At 35.5% G+C, this 19540-nt stretch overlaps 1 protein-coding gene and 1 pseudogene across 1 annotated transcript in view; one reads left to right on the top strand and one right to left on the bottom strand.

Moving 5' to 3' along the window:
- The window catches only part of LOC110032617 (UPF0505 protein C16orf62 homolog), a 148056-nt gene that overhangs the window by 90807 nt on the left and 37709 nt on the right, over nt 1-19540 (top strand). The window contains exon 13 of the mRNA XM_020736290.1: nt 3844-3924. Within this exon, the coding sequence (XP_020591949.1) occupies nt 3844-3924 (81 nt within the window). The remainder of the gene's footprint in view (nt 1-3843; nt 3925-19540) is intronic.
- On the bottom strand, nt 5998-7057 carry LOC110032618 (annotated as a pseudogene).

Raw genomic sequence — 19540 nt, 5'->3', positions numbered from 1 at the left:
AGTGTTGCAATTAGAAATATTGAAAATCAACTGCGACAAATTGCTAATGCACTTAGCAATAGGTCTCAAGGGACACTTTCTAGTAATACTGAATAAATCCGAAAAACAAAAACAAATAACAAGAGCAAGTTAAAGTTGTCCAACTCAGGAGTGAAAATAAATTAAATATTGGAATTCAGAAAGAGATTGAAGTTGAGAGAGAAATGATAGAAACTAAAAAAGTTGAGGAATATGTTTCTAAGGATGTGGAAAAACATGTCTCTTCAACTAAGATTAATTTAGAAAGATCACCACTTTTTTTTTCTCAAAGACTTAGACAACAAAAACTGGATCAACAATTTTTAAAGTTTTTGAGATATTTAACAAGCTTACAATCAATATTACTTTTGCTAAAGCTTTAGAACAGATGCTATGTTATGCTAAATTTATGAAAGAGATTTTAAACAAAAAGATTAAATTTGAAAATTATGAAAGTGTTGTCATGGTGAAGAATGTAGTGTAATAATTCAAAAAAAACTTCCTAAAAAACTCAAGGATCCTAGTAGCTTCACTATATCTTGTGCAATTGGAGAAAACATTTGTGAAAAGATTTTATGTGATTTAGAAGCTAGCATTAGCCTCATGCAATTATCTATATTTAGAAGGTTAGGTTTAGGAGAGATTTCTCTAACTACTGTAAATTTTCAGTTAGCTGATTGATCTATCAGTTATCCTACGAGAGTTATAGAGGATGTATTAGTGAAAATGGATAAATTTATTTTCGCTGTGAATTTTGTTGTGTTAGATATAGAGGAAGATAAATAATTCTTATCATTCTAGGGAGACTTTTTCTTGCTACTGGACAAGCAATGATAAATGTGCAGAAATGAGAGTTAGTCATGAGAGTTAACGACCAGAAAGTTAAATTTAATGTGTTTAAATCTATGAAGTATTCAGCTAAAGGAAAAGATGTTAAATGTTGTAGAATGGATAGTATTGACAATTTGATTGTTAATCATTTATAAGAAAAATGTTAAGTTATAACAAATAAAAAAAGAACTGGAGGATGAAAATGAAATTGATTTGCAAGATAAATCAAATGAGATATATACTGAGGATTCAAATTTTGTTCAGGAAAGTTTTGAGATTTTGGACATTACTTAAAATAGTAAACCTCTAATCTATTACATTGAAAAACCTTCTAAACTTGAGATGAAGGTGCTCCCAACGCATTTAAAGTACTCATTTTGAGGGAACTTATCAACATTACCCGTTATAATATCCTCAGATTTAACTAAAGCTCAAGAAGAAAAATTAATAGAGATGTTTACGAAAGATTTACACTAATGCTGTGTAAGATGCCTTGAAAGTTCTTAATTGGAAGGAGGTTGTCTTTGAGGAGATGAAATGTCTGTAAAAAATGACATGCATTGGTGATCTACTTAGAAGAAAGATGTCGGATACAAATGAGTATTTATAGTTAAGTATAATTCTGATGACTCTCTAGAATGGTACAAGGTTTGACTGGTTGCCAAGAGATTCACTCAGAGCTATGACATTAGTTACTTAAAGATATTCACCCATTCTGTAAGAGTTCTTCTATAATTTGCACTAATTTTGATTGAGCTATACAACAGTTAGATATAAAAAATACATTTCTTAATGGGGACTTGGAGAAATAATATAGATGATTGTACCTCTAAGATTTAGTGAGAAGTTCGACACAAAGTTGCGCAAACTAAAAAAGTCCTTATATGTGCTGAAGCAGTCACCAATAGCATGGCTTGAGTAATTTGCACTGTTTGTTAAATATTAGTGGTATACTCAAAGAAAAGGAGACCATATAATGTTCTTCAAACATTCAAAGGATGTGAATATAGACATACTGATTGTGTATGTGGATGATGTCATTCTCTATGAAGTGACGCATATGAAATGAACCAATTGAATACTTCGCTCTTCCGTTTTTGTGACCAAACTAGGATCTTTGAGGTATTTTTTTGACATAATGGTTACTAGATCGAAGAAAGGGATTGTTGTTTCTCAATGAAACTATGTTCTCGATCTTCTATAGGAAATTGAGATGAGTGTTTGTTGGTCTATATTCACTCTTATTGATCCAAATTAGAAACTGAGGGGTGAGAAGGAAGGAGACCCAGTAAATGTAGCTCAATATCAAAAGTTGGTGGGAAAATTGATATACTTACCACATATACAACCATATATCACATTTGTTATAATTAATATGAAAATTTCAGCAGTTAACAGGATTCTCAAAGATCTAAAGAGTACACCAGGTAAGAGTTTACTCTTTTAAAAGACCACACAACAAAACATGATGCATACACCAATTTAGGTTAGGCGGGCTTAGTTGTTGATAGGAGATATAATTGGGGAAATTTGGTTATAGGGAGAAGCACTAAACAGAATGTGGTGGCAAGGAGTATTTCCATGGTAGAATACCGAGCTATGACTAATGGAATATATGAGATGTTATGGTTGAAGAGAATTCTTGAAGAGTTACGAATCCCGATAAACATGCCAATGAAGTTGTACTATGACAATAAAGCTGTCATAAGCATTGCAGAAAATCTAGTGTAACATGATCACACAAAACATGTGGAGATTGATAGACACTTCATAAATGAGATGATTGATTTTGGAGCTATTTGAATGCCTTTCACTCCGACAATGCAACAAATAGAAGATATCTTCACCAAGGACTTTTAGGCCTAGTTTTGAGTTCCTTGTAATCAAGTTGTGCTTGATAGATATCTATGCTTCAACTTAGGGGGGCGTCGGAATTTTGGGAATTTTCCCTTTTGATATCGTCTATTTTTATTATTTTTTACTTTTAAAATTAGCTACTGTTGGTAATTTTTATTTCTTTTTTCTAGCATGATGATTTTGTGGCTTTCCTAGTGTTGTGGCCAACCCCTGCTTAGGAAATTGAACATGAATGTTTATTTTTGCCCTCCCAAAAACTACAACTTAAATAATGAACATATTTAAATAACTAACAATACTATAATAATATTGATGGATGTCTTGTATTGCATCGATGGCACTCAAACCAAGATTGAATACAATTTTAAAATCTTCATGGCCTTTGCTTGGAACTCTCTAAGGCTCACTGGATTATTGGTAGACATTGATCACAGTATGGTGGACTCTACCTGAGATTAGCCTAGCCCACACATTTGTTTCTTTCATGAAAAAACCATTCCATATTACTAATGGAGGATTGCAAATCAATTTTGAAGGCCCCTTTCCATTGTTGATGTAACCATATAACACCATATAGCACGTTGTGTAGTATATGAATTTGGCCGAGCTGAGCCACTTGTTGAAAGTTATGCTGTGGTGACAGCTTAACCACATCTACAATTGTGGCATGTTCCCTTTTTTTTTCTTTATTGGGTTTCGCTAATTGTATTACTGGTGGGATTTTGACTAGTTGGATTATCAGGATTGTTCCTGAGCGATGTCTGCATTGTATTTTCTTCTATGATGGTTCTGAGAACTTTATTGCTTAGTCAATCATACTATTTCAAGCGCATAATGTGCTGATTGATTATTTAAGTTTATAGAAAGTATTGACATAATCACTTATGAAGATTCATGTATTTACCTGATGTGATTAAATAATAATAAAAATGTATTTTCTTCATGATGGGTGTGCTTGCATATTGCCAGTTCTTGTCAAACTTACCTATGCAAGGCTTAGCATGTAATTAATCATGACTACCCTAGACAGCCATGTCTTCCCACTTCTTAAAACATGATGCTATTTTTGGTTGCTGGCTGTATGCTATTCCCAATTTTCTTCTAACTACACCTTTTTTATAATTTCTTTTGTACCAGGTCCTTTCTCAATATAATCATCTTGAGGAATATTTGGTAGTTGCAAATGCTTACTTGGACATTATTTTACAGTGCCCAACGGTAATTTCTTAATCAATACTATAGATGTATAAAGCTTTCCTTGTATTTTGTTTTTGTTTTCATTGTGTAATGTGCTATTCTACCCAAAGTTTTTTCCTCCATATATGTGGATTATAATTTTTCTGTCTTTCATTTCTGATCAACAAATTCCATTTTAGATTATTACCTGTCTTGTTTTTCTGCCTTGGTGTATTTTTATTTAATTGGGAGGTGGATAAAACTAACCTGCACTTTTTATGTGTATTGCACTTGATTGAGAGAGCTTCTGTACTTTAATGTGAAGCTATGGTCTTACTTTTGCATGCTGCATAAACCAAGTTTTTGGGGAATATTTTAGCAAGCAATGATAGTTTTTTATTCTTCTTTTAATCAAGAAATCTCGTAGAATGTGCTGAATATATTTAGCAACTAGCATATCACCATCTCAAATTCTTATAATTGGCTATTTTATCTTTTATTATGTGGTAAGATCAAATTAGGCATCGAAGAGGACTGCTCTCATGTAGTTGTGGATATTTGCTCCATATTTGTCGCAGGATAATGTCATCAGATGGTCGATGTTTAATGTGACCAAACCATCTAAGGCGACTTAATAATATTTTTTGCCACTAGAGGTACTCTAACCTTTTCACAGATATATTTGTTTTGCATTTTGTCTCTGTATAAAACACTCGTCCACCTGAGCATTCTCATCTCAAAAAGACTTAATTTATGCTTCTCTTTTACAGGCCAACATTCTGCCCTCAAAAGCAATACGGTTCTTATCACCATCTTATAAAATTTTTCTTTAAGTCTAAACGGTACTTTTCTATCACACAATAGCCTTTGCATTCCTCCATTTTAACATCCAACTTGAATTCTACTAATGACATCCCCATCTATATTACTACTACTTTGAACAGTACACCCTAGATATCTAGAACGTTCACACCTTTAATGACTCGATCACCTATTGTTACAACCACCACTTGATCTACTATTTTTAAAATTACATTCCATGTATTTAGTTTTAGATCTAGTCAATCAAAAGCTTTTAAACTCTAATATTGACATTCATAATTCAAGTTTTTCCTTAACTCTCTCTCTCTCAAGTCTTATCCACAAGAAGGATATCATTAACGAAAAACATACACCAAGGTACATCCTCTTGTAAATGTCTAGTAACAACATCCATAAGTAAAGCGAAAAGATATGGGCTTAAAGTTGATCCTTGGTGTAATCCAACTGAATTACGAAAATACTTGGTCAATCCTCCCTGTGTTTGAACATAAGGAGCAACTTTAGTATGCACATCTTTAATGATCTGAATATAAGCAATATCAGCCCCTTTCTTTCTAGTATTTCTCTTAAAACTTTATCACAAGTTTTTTTCTAAATCTTCAAAAAACATATGTAAACGCCCCTTTCTCTTTACTTTTCTCTATCAAACCTCTCAATAAATGTATAACTTTCATAGTAGACTTGTCCGACATGAATCCAAACTAATATTGAGAAATTTTCGTATCATGTCGTAACTTATGTTTAATTACTCTCCCATAATTTAAATGTATGACACATTAACTTAATTCCTTTATAATTTGCCTCTTATGCATCCCCTCTATCCCGCTCATTATTCGTCTTTTTAATTTTTAAAATAATAGTAAAAAGCTTAGTAAGCGAATAAATTATCAAGTCTCCTAATCATTTACACACTTCTAAAAGAATAGCATCAGGTCCTACTATTTTTCATAAACTATTTTCTTTAAAGTTTCTTTAACTTTTGTTTTACTAACGTGACGGTAGAAATAAAATACTTTTTTTATTTTTAATCATATCAAGATACTAAATAGATCGTATTTTCATGATATTCATTGAAAAATTTATCAGATTATCTCACCCACGTATGTTGAATGAATATCCACATCTAAGAAAAATGTTTTTTAATTTTCATCTTTGATTACTCGAACCAAATCTTTACTTTTTTTCTCGTTTTGATTGACTAGTTCATACGTATATTTTTCACCGATTTTAGTATCTAATCTATTATAAAGATTATTAAAAAAACAAGATTCCTTGCATCCCAATTTAGCAGTTGGTAGGTTCAAAATTATAGAAAAGAATAAAAAAAGATCTGAAATAAAACTGAATAAAAAATAGCTCGGTCTGGTTCATACCCCGACAACACCTGGCTACGAATAACATCCTTTTTATCATATTACCAGGATAACATTAAAAGCATAAAAACACTCCCAAACAATTTAAGCTCCAGCCACTTCGGCCTCCCCTTTCATTGGGACATCCTCCCCAGGCCTGTCAAGTTTAACACCAATATCTTCTTTATAATGTCCATGAACCTCCATGAGTTTTCCAAGATCGAACTTTGGAGCCTTGAGGATCTTAACCTTGCGGATAAACACATTCTGGAGGGGATAGATGCTCATTGTCGCCTTCTCAATCTCTCCTATCACCTCCGGAATAAATTTTTGTACCAATTCCTTTAGATCACACGACGAAGCTTGGTTCGTCATAATCTCCCTCATTTTGCGACGGATTTGTCTGATCTGACTGCTCTGAGCATAGCAAGTCCGCTTCACTTGATTTGGTCTTCTCTTGGTGAAGCCAATGCAGAACAAACGTAATGAATAATTATCAGTAGTCTTCACATCGACATGTGCTTTGATTAACGTCTGCCATTTACGAACCAGAGACCTCAGCTTGTCGGTGGTGAAATCCATTCCCTAGAGAAGAAATAGTAGTAAAGATTTAAAATAGAAATCTAATTGATAACTAAATTGTTAATGCAAAAATAATTAAATAATTATGTTTTAGACTTTTACCCAGAAGTTTGTGAGAACATTCTTGCCTTGGACGTCCTCTGCACGAAGCCTAATCTTCTGGTATGCCTGACCCTCATCATTCTGAAGATCAGCGAGGGAAATCTCAAACACTATGTGCTTGAGACCTTCGGAAGCAATCTTAGTTCCCTGCGTCCTCGACACAAGGGTCTTCCCGATATCCTCACGGTAAAGACCGACGGAGCCTTGATGTCATACCAATCCTTCTTCGAGAAGGGGTTGACAGTCTTCTTCTTTCCTCCCTTCTTACCCTTAGAGATCCTCTTGTTCTTCCCAACCTCCATGTCTGATTTCTTCCGCCACCGGTGCCTAATAGGGTTTGAGAGGAAGTTCTAATATGGTAACCCATATATGTATTAATTCTCCAAGCTTTTATGACTAAATTAATTTTTATAATAAAATTTTCTATTTTTTTATGTTTTCTTGCACTTTATTATTCCACTACCAGCTATTTTTATTCATAAGAGTTTTTTCTTTTAATTTCCCAAACACATCTTTTGTAACTTGTTTAACTGTCTCATTAATTTATCCCATATAGTTTTAGTTTTATGAACATCCAAAATTTTATGATCTTGAAATTTACTCTTAAAAGTAATTTTATTTATCTTTTAAGTTCCCTCTTTTAATTCTATGATAATATTTTGTTGTATTTTTCATCTTCCAATTCTTCTTCTTAAAATCCAAAATCAATAATTGATGTTGGATATTTAAATATTCAATTGGAATGACCTTACAATCTAATATAATCTCGACAATATATTTTTCTCATGAAAAAATAATTAGTTTGTGTTTTATTAAATCCATTATTATAAGTAATAATATGCTCTTCTTTGTTCTTTAATAAAATATTATCAATAACAAAATCTTATGCTAAAACAAAATTAAATATAAATCTATTTTATTGCTCAGTCACTCAAAATTATTATCCGTCATAATTACTTCTAAAATTTTCTATCATTCTACCAATATGTTCTTTTAAATTTTCTTCAATAATAATTATATATATAAATTCATAAATTAATATTATAAAACCCTTACCTTAAAAGTATTTTTCGGTCTCCCCTTTACGCATGCGGTCTCCCCCTCCCTTCTTCTCTGATCAAAGCTTCTTCTCCACTTTTATTTTCTTCGCACAAAATAAGCCTGCACGAGACCTCGTTTCAGCCTGATACTGCTTCAGACCACCTACCTTTGGTCGAGTCTCAACTAAGCACCGCAAGCCTTCAACTGCTCCTCCTTCCTTCTCTGCATTATGTCGTAGGTAAGTGTGGTCGTCTCGTCGAATAGGGTTCAGATTGACCCACACAAAAATGAATGATGCTTTCTCCTTTGGTTTCGTCTCCTAGTTGTTTGCTTCTTTCAGAGGAAACACGCACCTCCTTCTTTCTATTAGGGTTTGACGGTTTCCTTTCTCCCTCCATTCATTTTCTTTCTTCTGATTTACGATGGACATACCCAATGACATCATTAAACGGGTAAGAGAAGAGTTATCCTTCATTCTCCCTCTCGTTGTCTCTCTGCACTGTTTAATAGTTCGATTGAAATGCTCCTTTCATTGGCTCATTGAGAAATGATAATGTTGAGACGATTCATCGAATCGTCAGTACCATTCAATTGTCTGTTTATTTATTTATTTATTTATTATTATTATTATTTAACAATTATTATAAGCTATTTACCGAACATAAAGAATTTAGCTGGACAACTAAGATGAGTAATCATATTTTTAAATTTTAGTAATCTTCTTTATTTCAAAATATATGTTTGACTCCATATATGTTCTTGTTTAGTTAGATTCTTCATATTAATTTAGAAAGGATATATATGCATTAAAGATATATATGAGATGTATGATATACATGATATGCAAGATAGACATGATATAAGAGATATGAATGATATGAGAGATATGCATGATATCTATAATCATTTGTTGCACAATAGAGTAAGTATTTTTGTTAATAGAGCTTGAAAATGTTTCAAAATAGTGCATGTTATAAAGAATAAAATACTTTATATAGATGTTTATATGTGTCAGTTCAGAGTTCACCCCCTAATGATGCAGACAAGGGACGCTAGTGTATCCATGTGCATAGTTTTTTTCTGCCACCCTAGAAAATTGTGATGGTTATATCACTAACTGCTGTGTCGCGGGATAATATCGGTCAAGGGTGAGTAGACCATACCAAGAGAGGAGAGGAAGCGAGGGGACGAAAGTCAAAGAGCCGAGTTCACCTTATAAATTTAAACGAGAGGCAAAGAACTTACCAAGAGAGCCATGGTCACGTGCGAAGATCGAAGGAGTTCTCCTGGAGGCGGCATCGAGCTTCGAGTGGCTAATGTGCAAGCGCAGATGTTGTGCGGATGAAAAATGCGGAAGAAGAGGCCGACCAACCCTAATTTCGACGCAAGACATTATATTCACCACGGGGAGGGACTCGAGAGTATTTTGCAACCCAATCTATAGGTCGAAGGAGACTGCACCCTATTGAGAGAAAGAATGGCGAAGAAGAGCGGACGACTTGTGCGAATGAGCCGAACAGCTTCACACAGAAGGGTTCCTCGTATGGGGTAGGGCTCGGTTCGCGTGATCTAGGGCACGAGAGGGGAGTAAGGTAACATACGTAATAATTTGAGTTATTATAATTAATTACATAAACTTTATATTTACTTTATTTTAATTTACTTGTTTAAAGGTAATCAATAATAATAATAATAATAATAATAATAATAATAATAATAATAATAATATATTGAATAGAAAAATAAGCATTATAAAAATTTAATACCTGATGAAAACTAAAAAGTTATTAGTCGTTTAAAATAATAAAAAAAATTAAATTTTATATCACAGTGGATATTTTTACTTCTAAATTATGATAATAATGTTGTTTTTCTTCTAAATCACTTGCATTAAAATGTATTTAGCCAAGATATCTTGTTCTGCAATTAGAATATGATTATTTTGGCTTGTTATTCAATTTGATCATTTCGAAATGAATGTAAAGGATTTACATTGTTAAACTTATTTACTACACATTTATGTTATTTATAATGAAAATAAAATGATTTATTTTATGCTTGAATGTGTCCGACTCACTATAATGAAGCACCTCTTGATGGTACTAGTGGGGGGTCATTAATATACCCTTGTACATAAATGAAAAAAGATATTGATATTGATGTATCTTAATTGACACAATTTTTAGACGGTATCTCATATGACAGTTGTATATATATGAAATAATATTGATATGAAAATGATATATAAACCCCCTCTAAATAGCATGTGAAATATTTATATTGATTTATAAATAAGCTTAACTGGCATACACATTGCTCTTTCTTTTTCTTATATTATTGTAGTATAGAAGTATGAGTATTCACTAGCTTGTTTAGCTCGCAATTATTTTAATTTTTTAAAAGATAAGCGATAGACGAGAAAACGTTTATAGAAGACACACGCAAACAGTAACGAGGTAATATAAATTGTATCATTTTAATTTAATTTTATTTAGTTGCTCTTTTATTTTTTAAATTATAGATGAATATTGAAAATTAATTTCCATCGTCTGATCATCTGTTCTCGTTTTAATTCCAAGCTCCAGGCCAGACCATGATAAAAGTGGTATTAGAACCCAAGATTTATGATCTATTAATTGGATATTGATGAAAGAGTCAATAGGAAAATTATAAGAAAGATTAAATAATAAAAATAAAAAATATTAAAGTTAATTCAAATTAATAATTACATCCATTCAAGCAAATGAATTCACCCGAAATTATAGGATAAATGAGAGATAGGAATATTATGAATAACTAATGATGTCCTATCTAATGAGATTACTGACAATCCATTTTTAAATTTCAAGGACAATTTTTGTAAGTGTGGAATATTGTGATGATTTGTTTTAGTTCGGGGGAGACAAAAGGAAAACCTGAAGAAGAGAAGGCAAACAGACGGAAGAGTAAATGAAAAAGGAGAGGAAGACGAAGTGAAGAGTCAGAGAAAATGAATAGAGGGGAGAGGAAGCGAGGGGTCGGAAGCCAGGGAGTTAAGTTCACCTTATAAATCAATACGACAAACAAAGAACTTACCAGAAGAGCCAAAGTTGCGTGCGAGTTAGATCGAAGGAGTTCTCGTGCGGGAGGAGGCATCGAACTTCAATTGGCTAGTGTGCGAGCGCAGAAGATGCTATGAGGAGGAAGCATGAGGAAGAAGAGGCTGGCCAACCCTAATTTCGGAGCAAGACATCATCTTCACCAGGGAGAGGAGCTCGAGTGCAATTTACAACCCGATCTGTAGGTCGAAGGAGGCCGTGCTCTTATATCAAGAGGAAGAATGGAGATGAAGAGCGAACGGGTTGTGCAAATGAGCCGATCAGATTCTTGTAGAAGGGTTCCTCAAGTGGTGTAGGGCTCGACCGAACCTTGTTGCTCTGTTCAAGTGATCTAGAGCACGAGAGGGGAGTAAGGTAACATACTTAATAATTTGAGCTATTATAATTAATTACAGAAACATTATATTTAAATTATTTTAATCTTTTTGTTTAAAGGTAATCAGTAATAGAATAATGAAAATAATATATATTGAATAGAAAAATAAGCATAATAAAAATTTAATATTTAAATAATAATATAAAGTTATAGTTACCTAATATAATAAATATTTAAAATTTATCATATTTAGGTGAGGTTTTCACCTTAAAAGAGTCGATTTTAGGGTAAAAATTTACTAAAACAAGTGTTATCGAGGTGAGTACTTTTACTTCTAAATTATGGTAATAATATTATGTTTCTTCTATCAATCGCATTAAAATGTAAGCCAAGGTTTTTTATTACTGCAACTAGAATATAACTATTCTGGCTTATTAGTCAATTGTGTCATTTCAAAATGAATGCGAATGATTTGCATATTTAAACTTATTTACTATGCATATATGTTATTTAGAATGATAATGAAATTATTTATAGTATATTTACATGTGCCTGACTGAATATAATGGATGTTATAAACTGCATATGTATGTGAATGATTTGCATAGTTAAACTTAATTACTACACATATATGTTATTTAGAATGAAAATGAAATGATTTATAGTATGCTTACATGTGTCTGGCTAACTATGTTGACGCACCTCTTGATGATACTAGTGGGAGAACACCAGTATACTCGTGCACGTAAATAGAAAAGAATATTGATATCGATGTGTCTTAATTAACATAATTTTTAAAAAGTGTCTCCTGTGACGGTTGTATAGATATGAAATGATATTGATATGAAAATGATATAAATCTTTTTCAATAGCATGTAAAATGTTTATATTGATTTATAAAGAAGCTTAACTGTCATGCATATTGTTCATTTTTTTCGTTGTGTTGTTGTAGTTTAGAAGTATGAGTATTCATTGATTCATTTAGCCCGCAATTATTGTAACTAATTAAAAGTTGAGCGATAGACGAGAAAACGTTTATAGAAGATGTGGACAATCATCAACAAGATAATTATAAATCATAACATTTTAATTTATTTGTTGGGGTTCTTTCATCTGTTAAATTGTGAGTTAATATTGAAAAATTAATTCACACTGCCCGATCGTCTGCACCCGTCTTGGTTAATACCAAGTCCCGGGTCGTGGATTATTTTTATATTGTTAATCACTACACTAACGGGATAATATCGGTCAGGAGACAGTTAAACGTCTTTCCACCATAGACAATTGGGATGCTTACATCCCTAACCACTGTGCCAATGTGAGCCAAATCCTGATGCGAATCAGTTGAAATTCAAATTAGAAAAAATATGCAAAAATTTTTAGAAAAATTTAGAAAACTTTAATCTAAAAAAATATAAAAAGATTTAATTGAAAAATGTTGCTCTAAGTTAAACAGTAAAATTCATTAATCATTCACAATAATTTGTTGATGATGATAAATTTTAGATTGCTTTGGGTTGCAAATTAATTTCATATCAATTGTATTTATATTGTCTAACCCAAAACTTCTTATGCTAATATGAATGAGTCATGTGTCCTCTAAACATATGATTTTTGTCAAATGACACTACAAAATAAGATGTTACAATCAGAAATCTGACTATTTGGTAGAGTACCATTAAATTATATTTATTACTAAACCCTATATCCATCTTCTTTGATGGCTCGACTATTTTGAGTTGTGATTCATACAAATAAATTTTATAGAGCATAAGACACTCCATTAATTAAGATCGATTTAAAATTGTTTCATTAAGTAAACATTTGTATCAGGTCTGTAAGGTTAACATAGATGATCCATTAAGTAGGTTGGGTTGAATATTTTTTCTCATTGAGTAGACCAAGATTTACAACAACATAAGATGACAAAGCTGTAGGATTTTGGTCGGGGTTCATCATCAACACCCCCTATGACGAAAAATTTCTTTAATTTAAAATTGAAATTGTCGTTACCATATGATGAGCATTTAGCCCCTACCCTATTAGCCTTAATCGAATGTTTCGTCTCACCACTGGAAGGGGTAATTAATGGCCTTATTGGAAACATAAAACTTAGCCATTAAGTCCTTGTAAAATGATGGTGAAATCTGTGATAGTGTCTTATCTAAATTTTAATATGCTTTTTAAATAGCTGACTCGAAACACACTCTTTTAAAAGAGTCAAGTTAGAATTTTTGTATCCTATGGGTACTTGTATCTTCTATGCAACTCATTTCATGTCTTCTTTATTGTTGTTTATTTGGAGTTCCAATTGTTTCATCCTCAAAATACTCCTTTATTTTGTTGTACTTTATCATAGCTGAGCGCTATCTTAAGCTCTTTTATATTGCTAATCCATAAAACATAAAACTTGTTTTGGATGCAGAAAAGCATTAAACGAACTTGTTGCAATTGAAAATCATGAATGTATGAGATGATGCCTATGATGCATGGTTCCTACATATATATGTTTAATAACTAAAGTTAATATCATACATTTGAATATCTTCTAAAATAATCTAAACCATATAATCTTTTGAAAAGTCAACTGACATTAATGAGAGTTTGTGTGAACCCCAGATCCACGTTTGTTTTAAACATGTGAGTTGTCTGTTCCAATGAAATGTCGACGCGGGTGCGGCATCTCCTGCACGAGAGAGGGAGACAAGCCAGGAGACTGAACCGGCTGGCGTAGAAACCGGTCCCGGGAGGTTGGTCCAGGACTCCAACAGAGTCGAGCAGGTTTTTTGTCGTATCTCTCTGATCGAGCGACACTTGGAAAGGGCGGTTGTGTCGTCTGCCCTCTCCTCCCTTTTTTTCTCCATCGTTTAGAAGTATTTTATGGCTGATTTTTAAATATTTATGACCTCCCTATCCCTTTTGTATGGGAGTTTCCTTCTTAACCTCTTTCCTTTCTTCTTCATGTAAGAGTTTATTTATTTGTTATTTTCAGAGTCTAGGGTTTAGTTTTGCTATGTGTTGATTTCAGAATTCTTGTGTGGAGTCTTTTCTCTTTCATAGGGTTGTATCCAAGCAGGTGGTGGTGTTTCGACTAATGCTACTTTGAGGTGGTGATGTATCTTCCCCTTCTAACTTCCTCAACCTATCTCTTCCACTCCTCTTAACCGCCGACCACTCCAAGCCTTTCCTAACCGTCTCCAACCCACTTTTCAGCTTCCAGTGTTGTCCAAACCCTGCAAACCTGCTGTCCAGACTCTCGATACTTGTTGTCCTTGCCATTCGATACCTCCCCTTCGTTGCCATCAGTACTCCCTTGCTGCCACCACCTTGGCGAACCATCTTAAACCACTTAGCTGACCTACATCGCTCTTGGAGTACACCTTAGTGGTGTCTGCTCGTGTCCTTCATGTTTTGTGTTGTTATTTTTTGTTGTGCTGTGTTATAACCCTATTTTTCTATTAATAAAAGTTATTTTCTTTCTGTTTCCACTATTTTTCTACTAGTTCCGGTATCATTTAGTATCAAAGCTATCTTAACCCTACTCCCATTCTAGGGTTTCCTAGCATCCACCATAAACCAAAATCTTCTTTCCTACCATTAAATATCCTTTCCACTTTCCAAACCCTAACCCCACCAAAATTTTATTTTATTTTTTTCTATTCCTTAATCCCTAGTCATATCACCAAGGAGAAACATGTTCGGGACTACTTGGGAAGATATAAGATAGGAGCTCCGTCGCCTTGAACAAAGACTTGCTAAGATTGAAGAATTAACACAAGATGAAGTTACCTTCGACTGAGATCTAGAGAGTCGAGGAGGAAGAGTTAAGGATCTGATTCCCTTCCATTGGGATAATTTCGACGAAGAAGATAAGCCACGACATTTTGGAATCTAGTATTAGAGGAGGTCTAGAGAGGGATATCTGAGTCCCCCTCGAGGGGAGACTCGTAGAGAAGAGATGTCATTTGAAGGACACAAAGGCTTTGGTATCATGGTAGATCTGCAGATTTTGAAGTAGGTACGGATCCCGAGGATTTCATTGATTACTTACAAGCTATTGAGATCTTCGAGTATAAAGATGAGTCAGAGGATAGATGGGTCAAATTATTTGCTATTAAATTGAAGAAAAGTGCCTCTTTGTAGTGGGAGAACATACAACGAAAAATGAAAACGAGGGCAGCGAGAGGATTACTAGTTGGGAGAAGATGAAACAGGCGATGTAGAGGAAATACCACCTAATCCATTACCGCCAGGATATGTTTCTTAGACTCCACTGCTTGCAGCAGAGGGGTCTATCAATAGAGGAGTTCACAGAGTAGTTTGGTCAGTTATCCAGAAGGCTTGAAGCTAGCTATTAGCGATGTGGTAGAACTACAACTTTATTCGTCACTTGGAGATGTTCAGACACTAGCGCTAAAAGTGGAGAGACAGCAGAAGTAGAGCAAACAACGGTCATTCTTCAGGTAGGAACCATTAGGCAGGCAATCGCCTACAATTACAATGTTGGACACAAATACCCCGAGAGGCACAAGCAAGCCCACACAAGGAAATGACACTCCGAATCAGAACGGGAACAAGCAAGAGAAATGAAACTCCAACACCATAGCGGCCAAGAAATGTTACCGATGCCATAGCTATGGCCACGTAGCCTCTAGCTGTCCCACTAGCAGGGCAGTCACTCTCACAGATCAGGACGTCATAGAAGGGATTAGTGATAAGGAGAAAGCTGAGAAACCGGGTGAGGTGTATCAGCTTCCACCAGATGAGAGAGAAGCACTTGTGACTCGACAGATTCTGCAGACTGAAGATAGGGGATTCGCAGTGGCTTCACCACAACATTTTTTACACCCGCTTCATAGTGAACGGGAAGGTATGCAGTTTTATCATCGATGGTGATAACAGCAAGAACGGGTGTCGACTCAAATAGTAGAAAAATTGGACTGACAACTCAGAGGCATTCCTAGCCATATTCACTGACGTGACTGAGGAAAGAGAATCTGGTCAGCATCGATTGAAAATGCCTGTTAGAGTTTTCAATTGGAAGCCAGTTACAGGACCAGGTATGGTGTGATGTGGTCCCAATGGATATCTGCCACCTTCTGTTGGGAAGACTGTGGCAGTTTAACCGGAGGAATCAACATGATGGATTCAAAAACACATACTCATTTATCAAGGAGGGGAAACACATCATTCTACTTCATTCGACAGAGCCCGAGATCACAAAAAATCTTACTTGCAAAGCGACGTCGGTGGGGCCAGTTCTAGTGACAACACAGGATGAGACATCGGCCCCAGACACGAGACAGTTGTGCTAGAGAGGATGTCAGGACCGCACAGTGAACACTGTACCACCAATTCCACCACTGGACGGAGTGATGCAAGGTACTTTCACTGCACAGTCTCTGGAGAGTGGATCGATGGGGATGGGAGCGCTTAAGTGGTGCTGACTGCTTCGATGCTTCAGGCTACAGTGTAGTCAACAGTGGGACTCAAGTGCCACCAGGATTAGAAAGGAGCCAGAAGCTTTGACGAATAAGGTCGAAGTTCTCCCAACCCCGAGATACTGATATGGCTACGGCATCTCCCGCATGAGAGCGGGAGACAAGCCATCTGGTTCAACTGGCTGGCATAGAAACCTATCCTGGGAGGCTGGTCGTGGACTCCAATAGAGTCGAGCGGGTTTTCTGTCGTATCTCTCTATTCGAGCTACACTGTGAAAGGGCAGTAGTGCCTCTTGCCCTCTTCTTCTTCCTTTTTTGCTTCATAGTTTAGAAGTATTTTATGGCTGATTTCGGAATATTTCTGGTCTCCTTATCCCTTCCTTTTGTGTAGGAGTTTTCTTATTAAGCTCTTTCCTTTCTTCTTCTTGTAAGAGCCTATTTATTTGTTGTTTTCAAAGTTTAGGATTTAACCTTTTTTGTGTGTTGATTTCAGAATTCCTCTGTGGAGTCTTTTCCTTTTCGTTGGGTTGTATCCGAGAAGGTGGTAGTGCTCTGGTTGTATCCTACTTTCCCAATCTGTCTCTTTCACTCCCTTGAGCCGCCAGCTACTCCAAGCCTTTCCCAACCGCCTCCAGCCCACTTTTCAGCCGCCCAACGTGCTGTCCAAACCCTCCACGCCCGTTGTCCAGGCCTACAACCTGCTGTCCAGACCCGCAACCTGCTGTCCAGACCCGCAACCTGCTGTCTAGTCGCCAGACCTGCTGTCCAAACTCACGATACTTGTTGTCCTTGCCATTCGGCACCCCCTCTTTGCTGCCATCAGTACCCCCTTGCTGCCACTACCTCGACCAACCATCCTAAATCACCTAGCCGACTTTCACTGCCCCTGGAATACACCTTAGAGGTGTTTGCTCGTGTCCTTCATGTTTTTTGTTATTATTTTCTGTTATGTTGTGTTGTAACCCTGTTTTCCCATTAATAAAAGTTGCTTTGTGTGTTTCCGCTGTTTTCCTATTAGTTCTTGTATCAAATGAGTTCTCCATTGAGACGTTGAGTTTTGTTGTTTGGAGCAAGGGTTTGATCATTCCTTTAGGTTTACTTTTGATTTTTATGTGCTACCCATAGTTGAAAACCTTTTCGTAGGTGCGACAAGATTATCATGTTGGTGTTGGTATTAAGGGAGGCAGATTGACGGGGTGTTGTTTCAGCTGAACCGATTAGGGCTCAGCGGGATAGGGCCGGTCCAGCAGGAGCGGGAAGTGCCACCCAAACCTTCTCCCCCACCTTTTCATTTTCCAACCTATTTTTCCTCTATTAATATGCGTTTTTGCTGAGTCTAGGGTCAGGCTGTGTTTTGTTTCAGATTTCTGTCTATAAGCTTCTCCCCCTTGCTAGGAATGTATCCGAGAACAGGTAGTGCTCCTGCTGTATCCTGCTTTGAAGTGGTAGCTATCCCCCTTTGATTTCCTTTCTGGCGCTTCTCCTACCTGCTTACAGCTGCCACCCTCTTGTTCTCTTCTAGAGCCCAGCCACCAGTGGCTATATCCCCTCCCCTCCTTTCTTCCCCTTACTCCTAGCCGCCAGCCCGACCTCCTCCTTCCCCCATGTCTCCTATTCTAGCCCACCTACGGCCTCCTCTTACCACACCTCCTCAACAACCACCCAAGAATCCATCTCCCTTTGTCCCCTAATTTAGACCACTAGCCCCTAACTTCTCCTGCTCCACCTACCCACCTCCATCTCTAGCCTAATCCACTGCTACCACCGAGCCACCACCTCTACCAACGGTTACCACTCCCCCATCTTTATTATGTTTTTTATTTCTATTTGGAGGCTTGATTGTAACCCTAGTTGCTTGCTTAATAATATTTGCTTTCATTATTTTGGTTTGGGTTAACTTTGGTATCACTGACTTTGGTAGAGTTTAGCTTAGGAGGGCATTTGTATTGTAGATGTGGAGACAAGGGGAACCACTCGAATGCTCTTACTCGTTGGAATATTTATTTTTTGTTATATGATGAACATGTGGTACCCAGTGTCCACGTGGGAGCCTATAATAGAGCTAACTTAATGTATAACCTAGTTAATGCGGCTTATAAAAGTTATGTCCAATGTGTGTTCAACATATGCTTATATTATTACAAGCTAGTTTAAATAATCTTGAGTTTTTTATGGTTATTAATTGGGTATGATTTTATATTTATTTAGTAAACAAATCCCATTTTTGGCAACTTCATTTGCAGATCCTCCAGCTGTTATTACAACTAGTTTAGGAGCAGTAACTTGAGTTTAGAATTTATTATTATTTTTTGCCTTGCACTATTTCTATGATGATAAAGAAATGAAAACATAATAAGATCATATGTTGAAGAAAGCACTGTAAATAATTTAACGAAACCTTAATTGCTTTAGCGGATGGCAACTCCTAAGCAGGCAACATCATAATAGATGAAGAGGTGGGGGAAAGCCCTAATTTAGATAGGATGGACGAAAGGATAACCTTGCACTATCCGAAGTTAAAGATCACGTTCTAGTTTGGCATGAGGAGAAGAATAAAAGACCATTGGATGTAAGATTGACACCTAAATTGCTTGTGGAATAGAAACTCCGGGCTCCATATTAAAAAGGAGTGCTGAAATCATGAGATGTTGATGCTTGCAAATGCATAGATTAGGAAGCATGTAATGTGTCATGCACCTGAGTGAGATACACGCTTATTTGGCTACAAATGATGAACATTTTCATTGATCATTATGCAATAGGTTAGGGCACACTATTGCTATAATTGGTCTTTATGTTTTGAAGTAGGTTATAATTCATATGTTGATGTCATCAATCTGTTAGAAGAATTTGGTAATTTGTGAAGTTCGTTAGAACCCTTTGTGTAAATCGAAGTTCAATTAG

This window comes from Phalaenopsis equestris, unplaced genomic scaffold (genome assembly GCF_001263595.1).
Source record: "Phalaenopsis equestris unplaced genomic scaffold, ASM126359v1 Scaffold000985, whole genome shotgun sequence".
In the NCBI taxonomy this organism is placed as follows: domain Eukaryota; kingdom Viridiplantae; phylum Streptophyta; class Magnoliopsida; order Asparagales; family Orchidaceae; genus Phalaenopsis; species Phalaenopsis equestris.
This window is presented reverse-complemented; position numbering and strand designations above follow the sequence as displayed.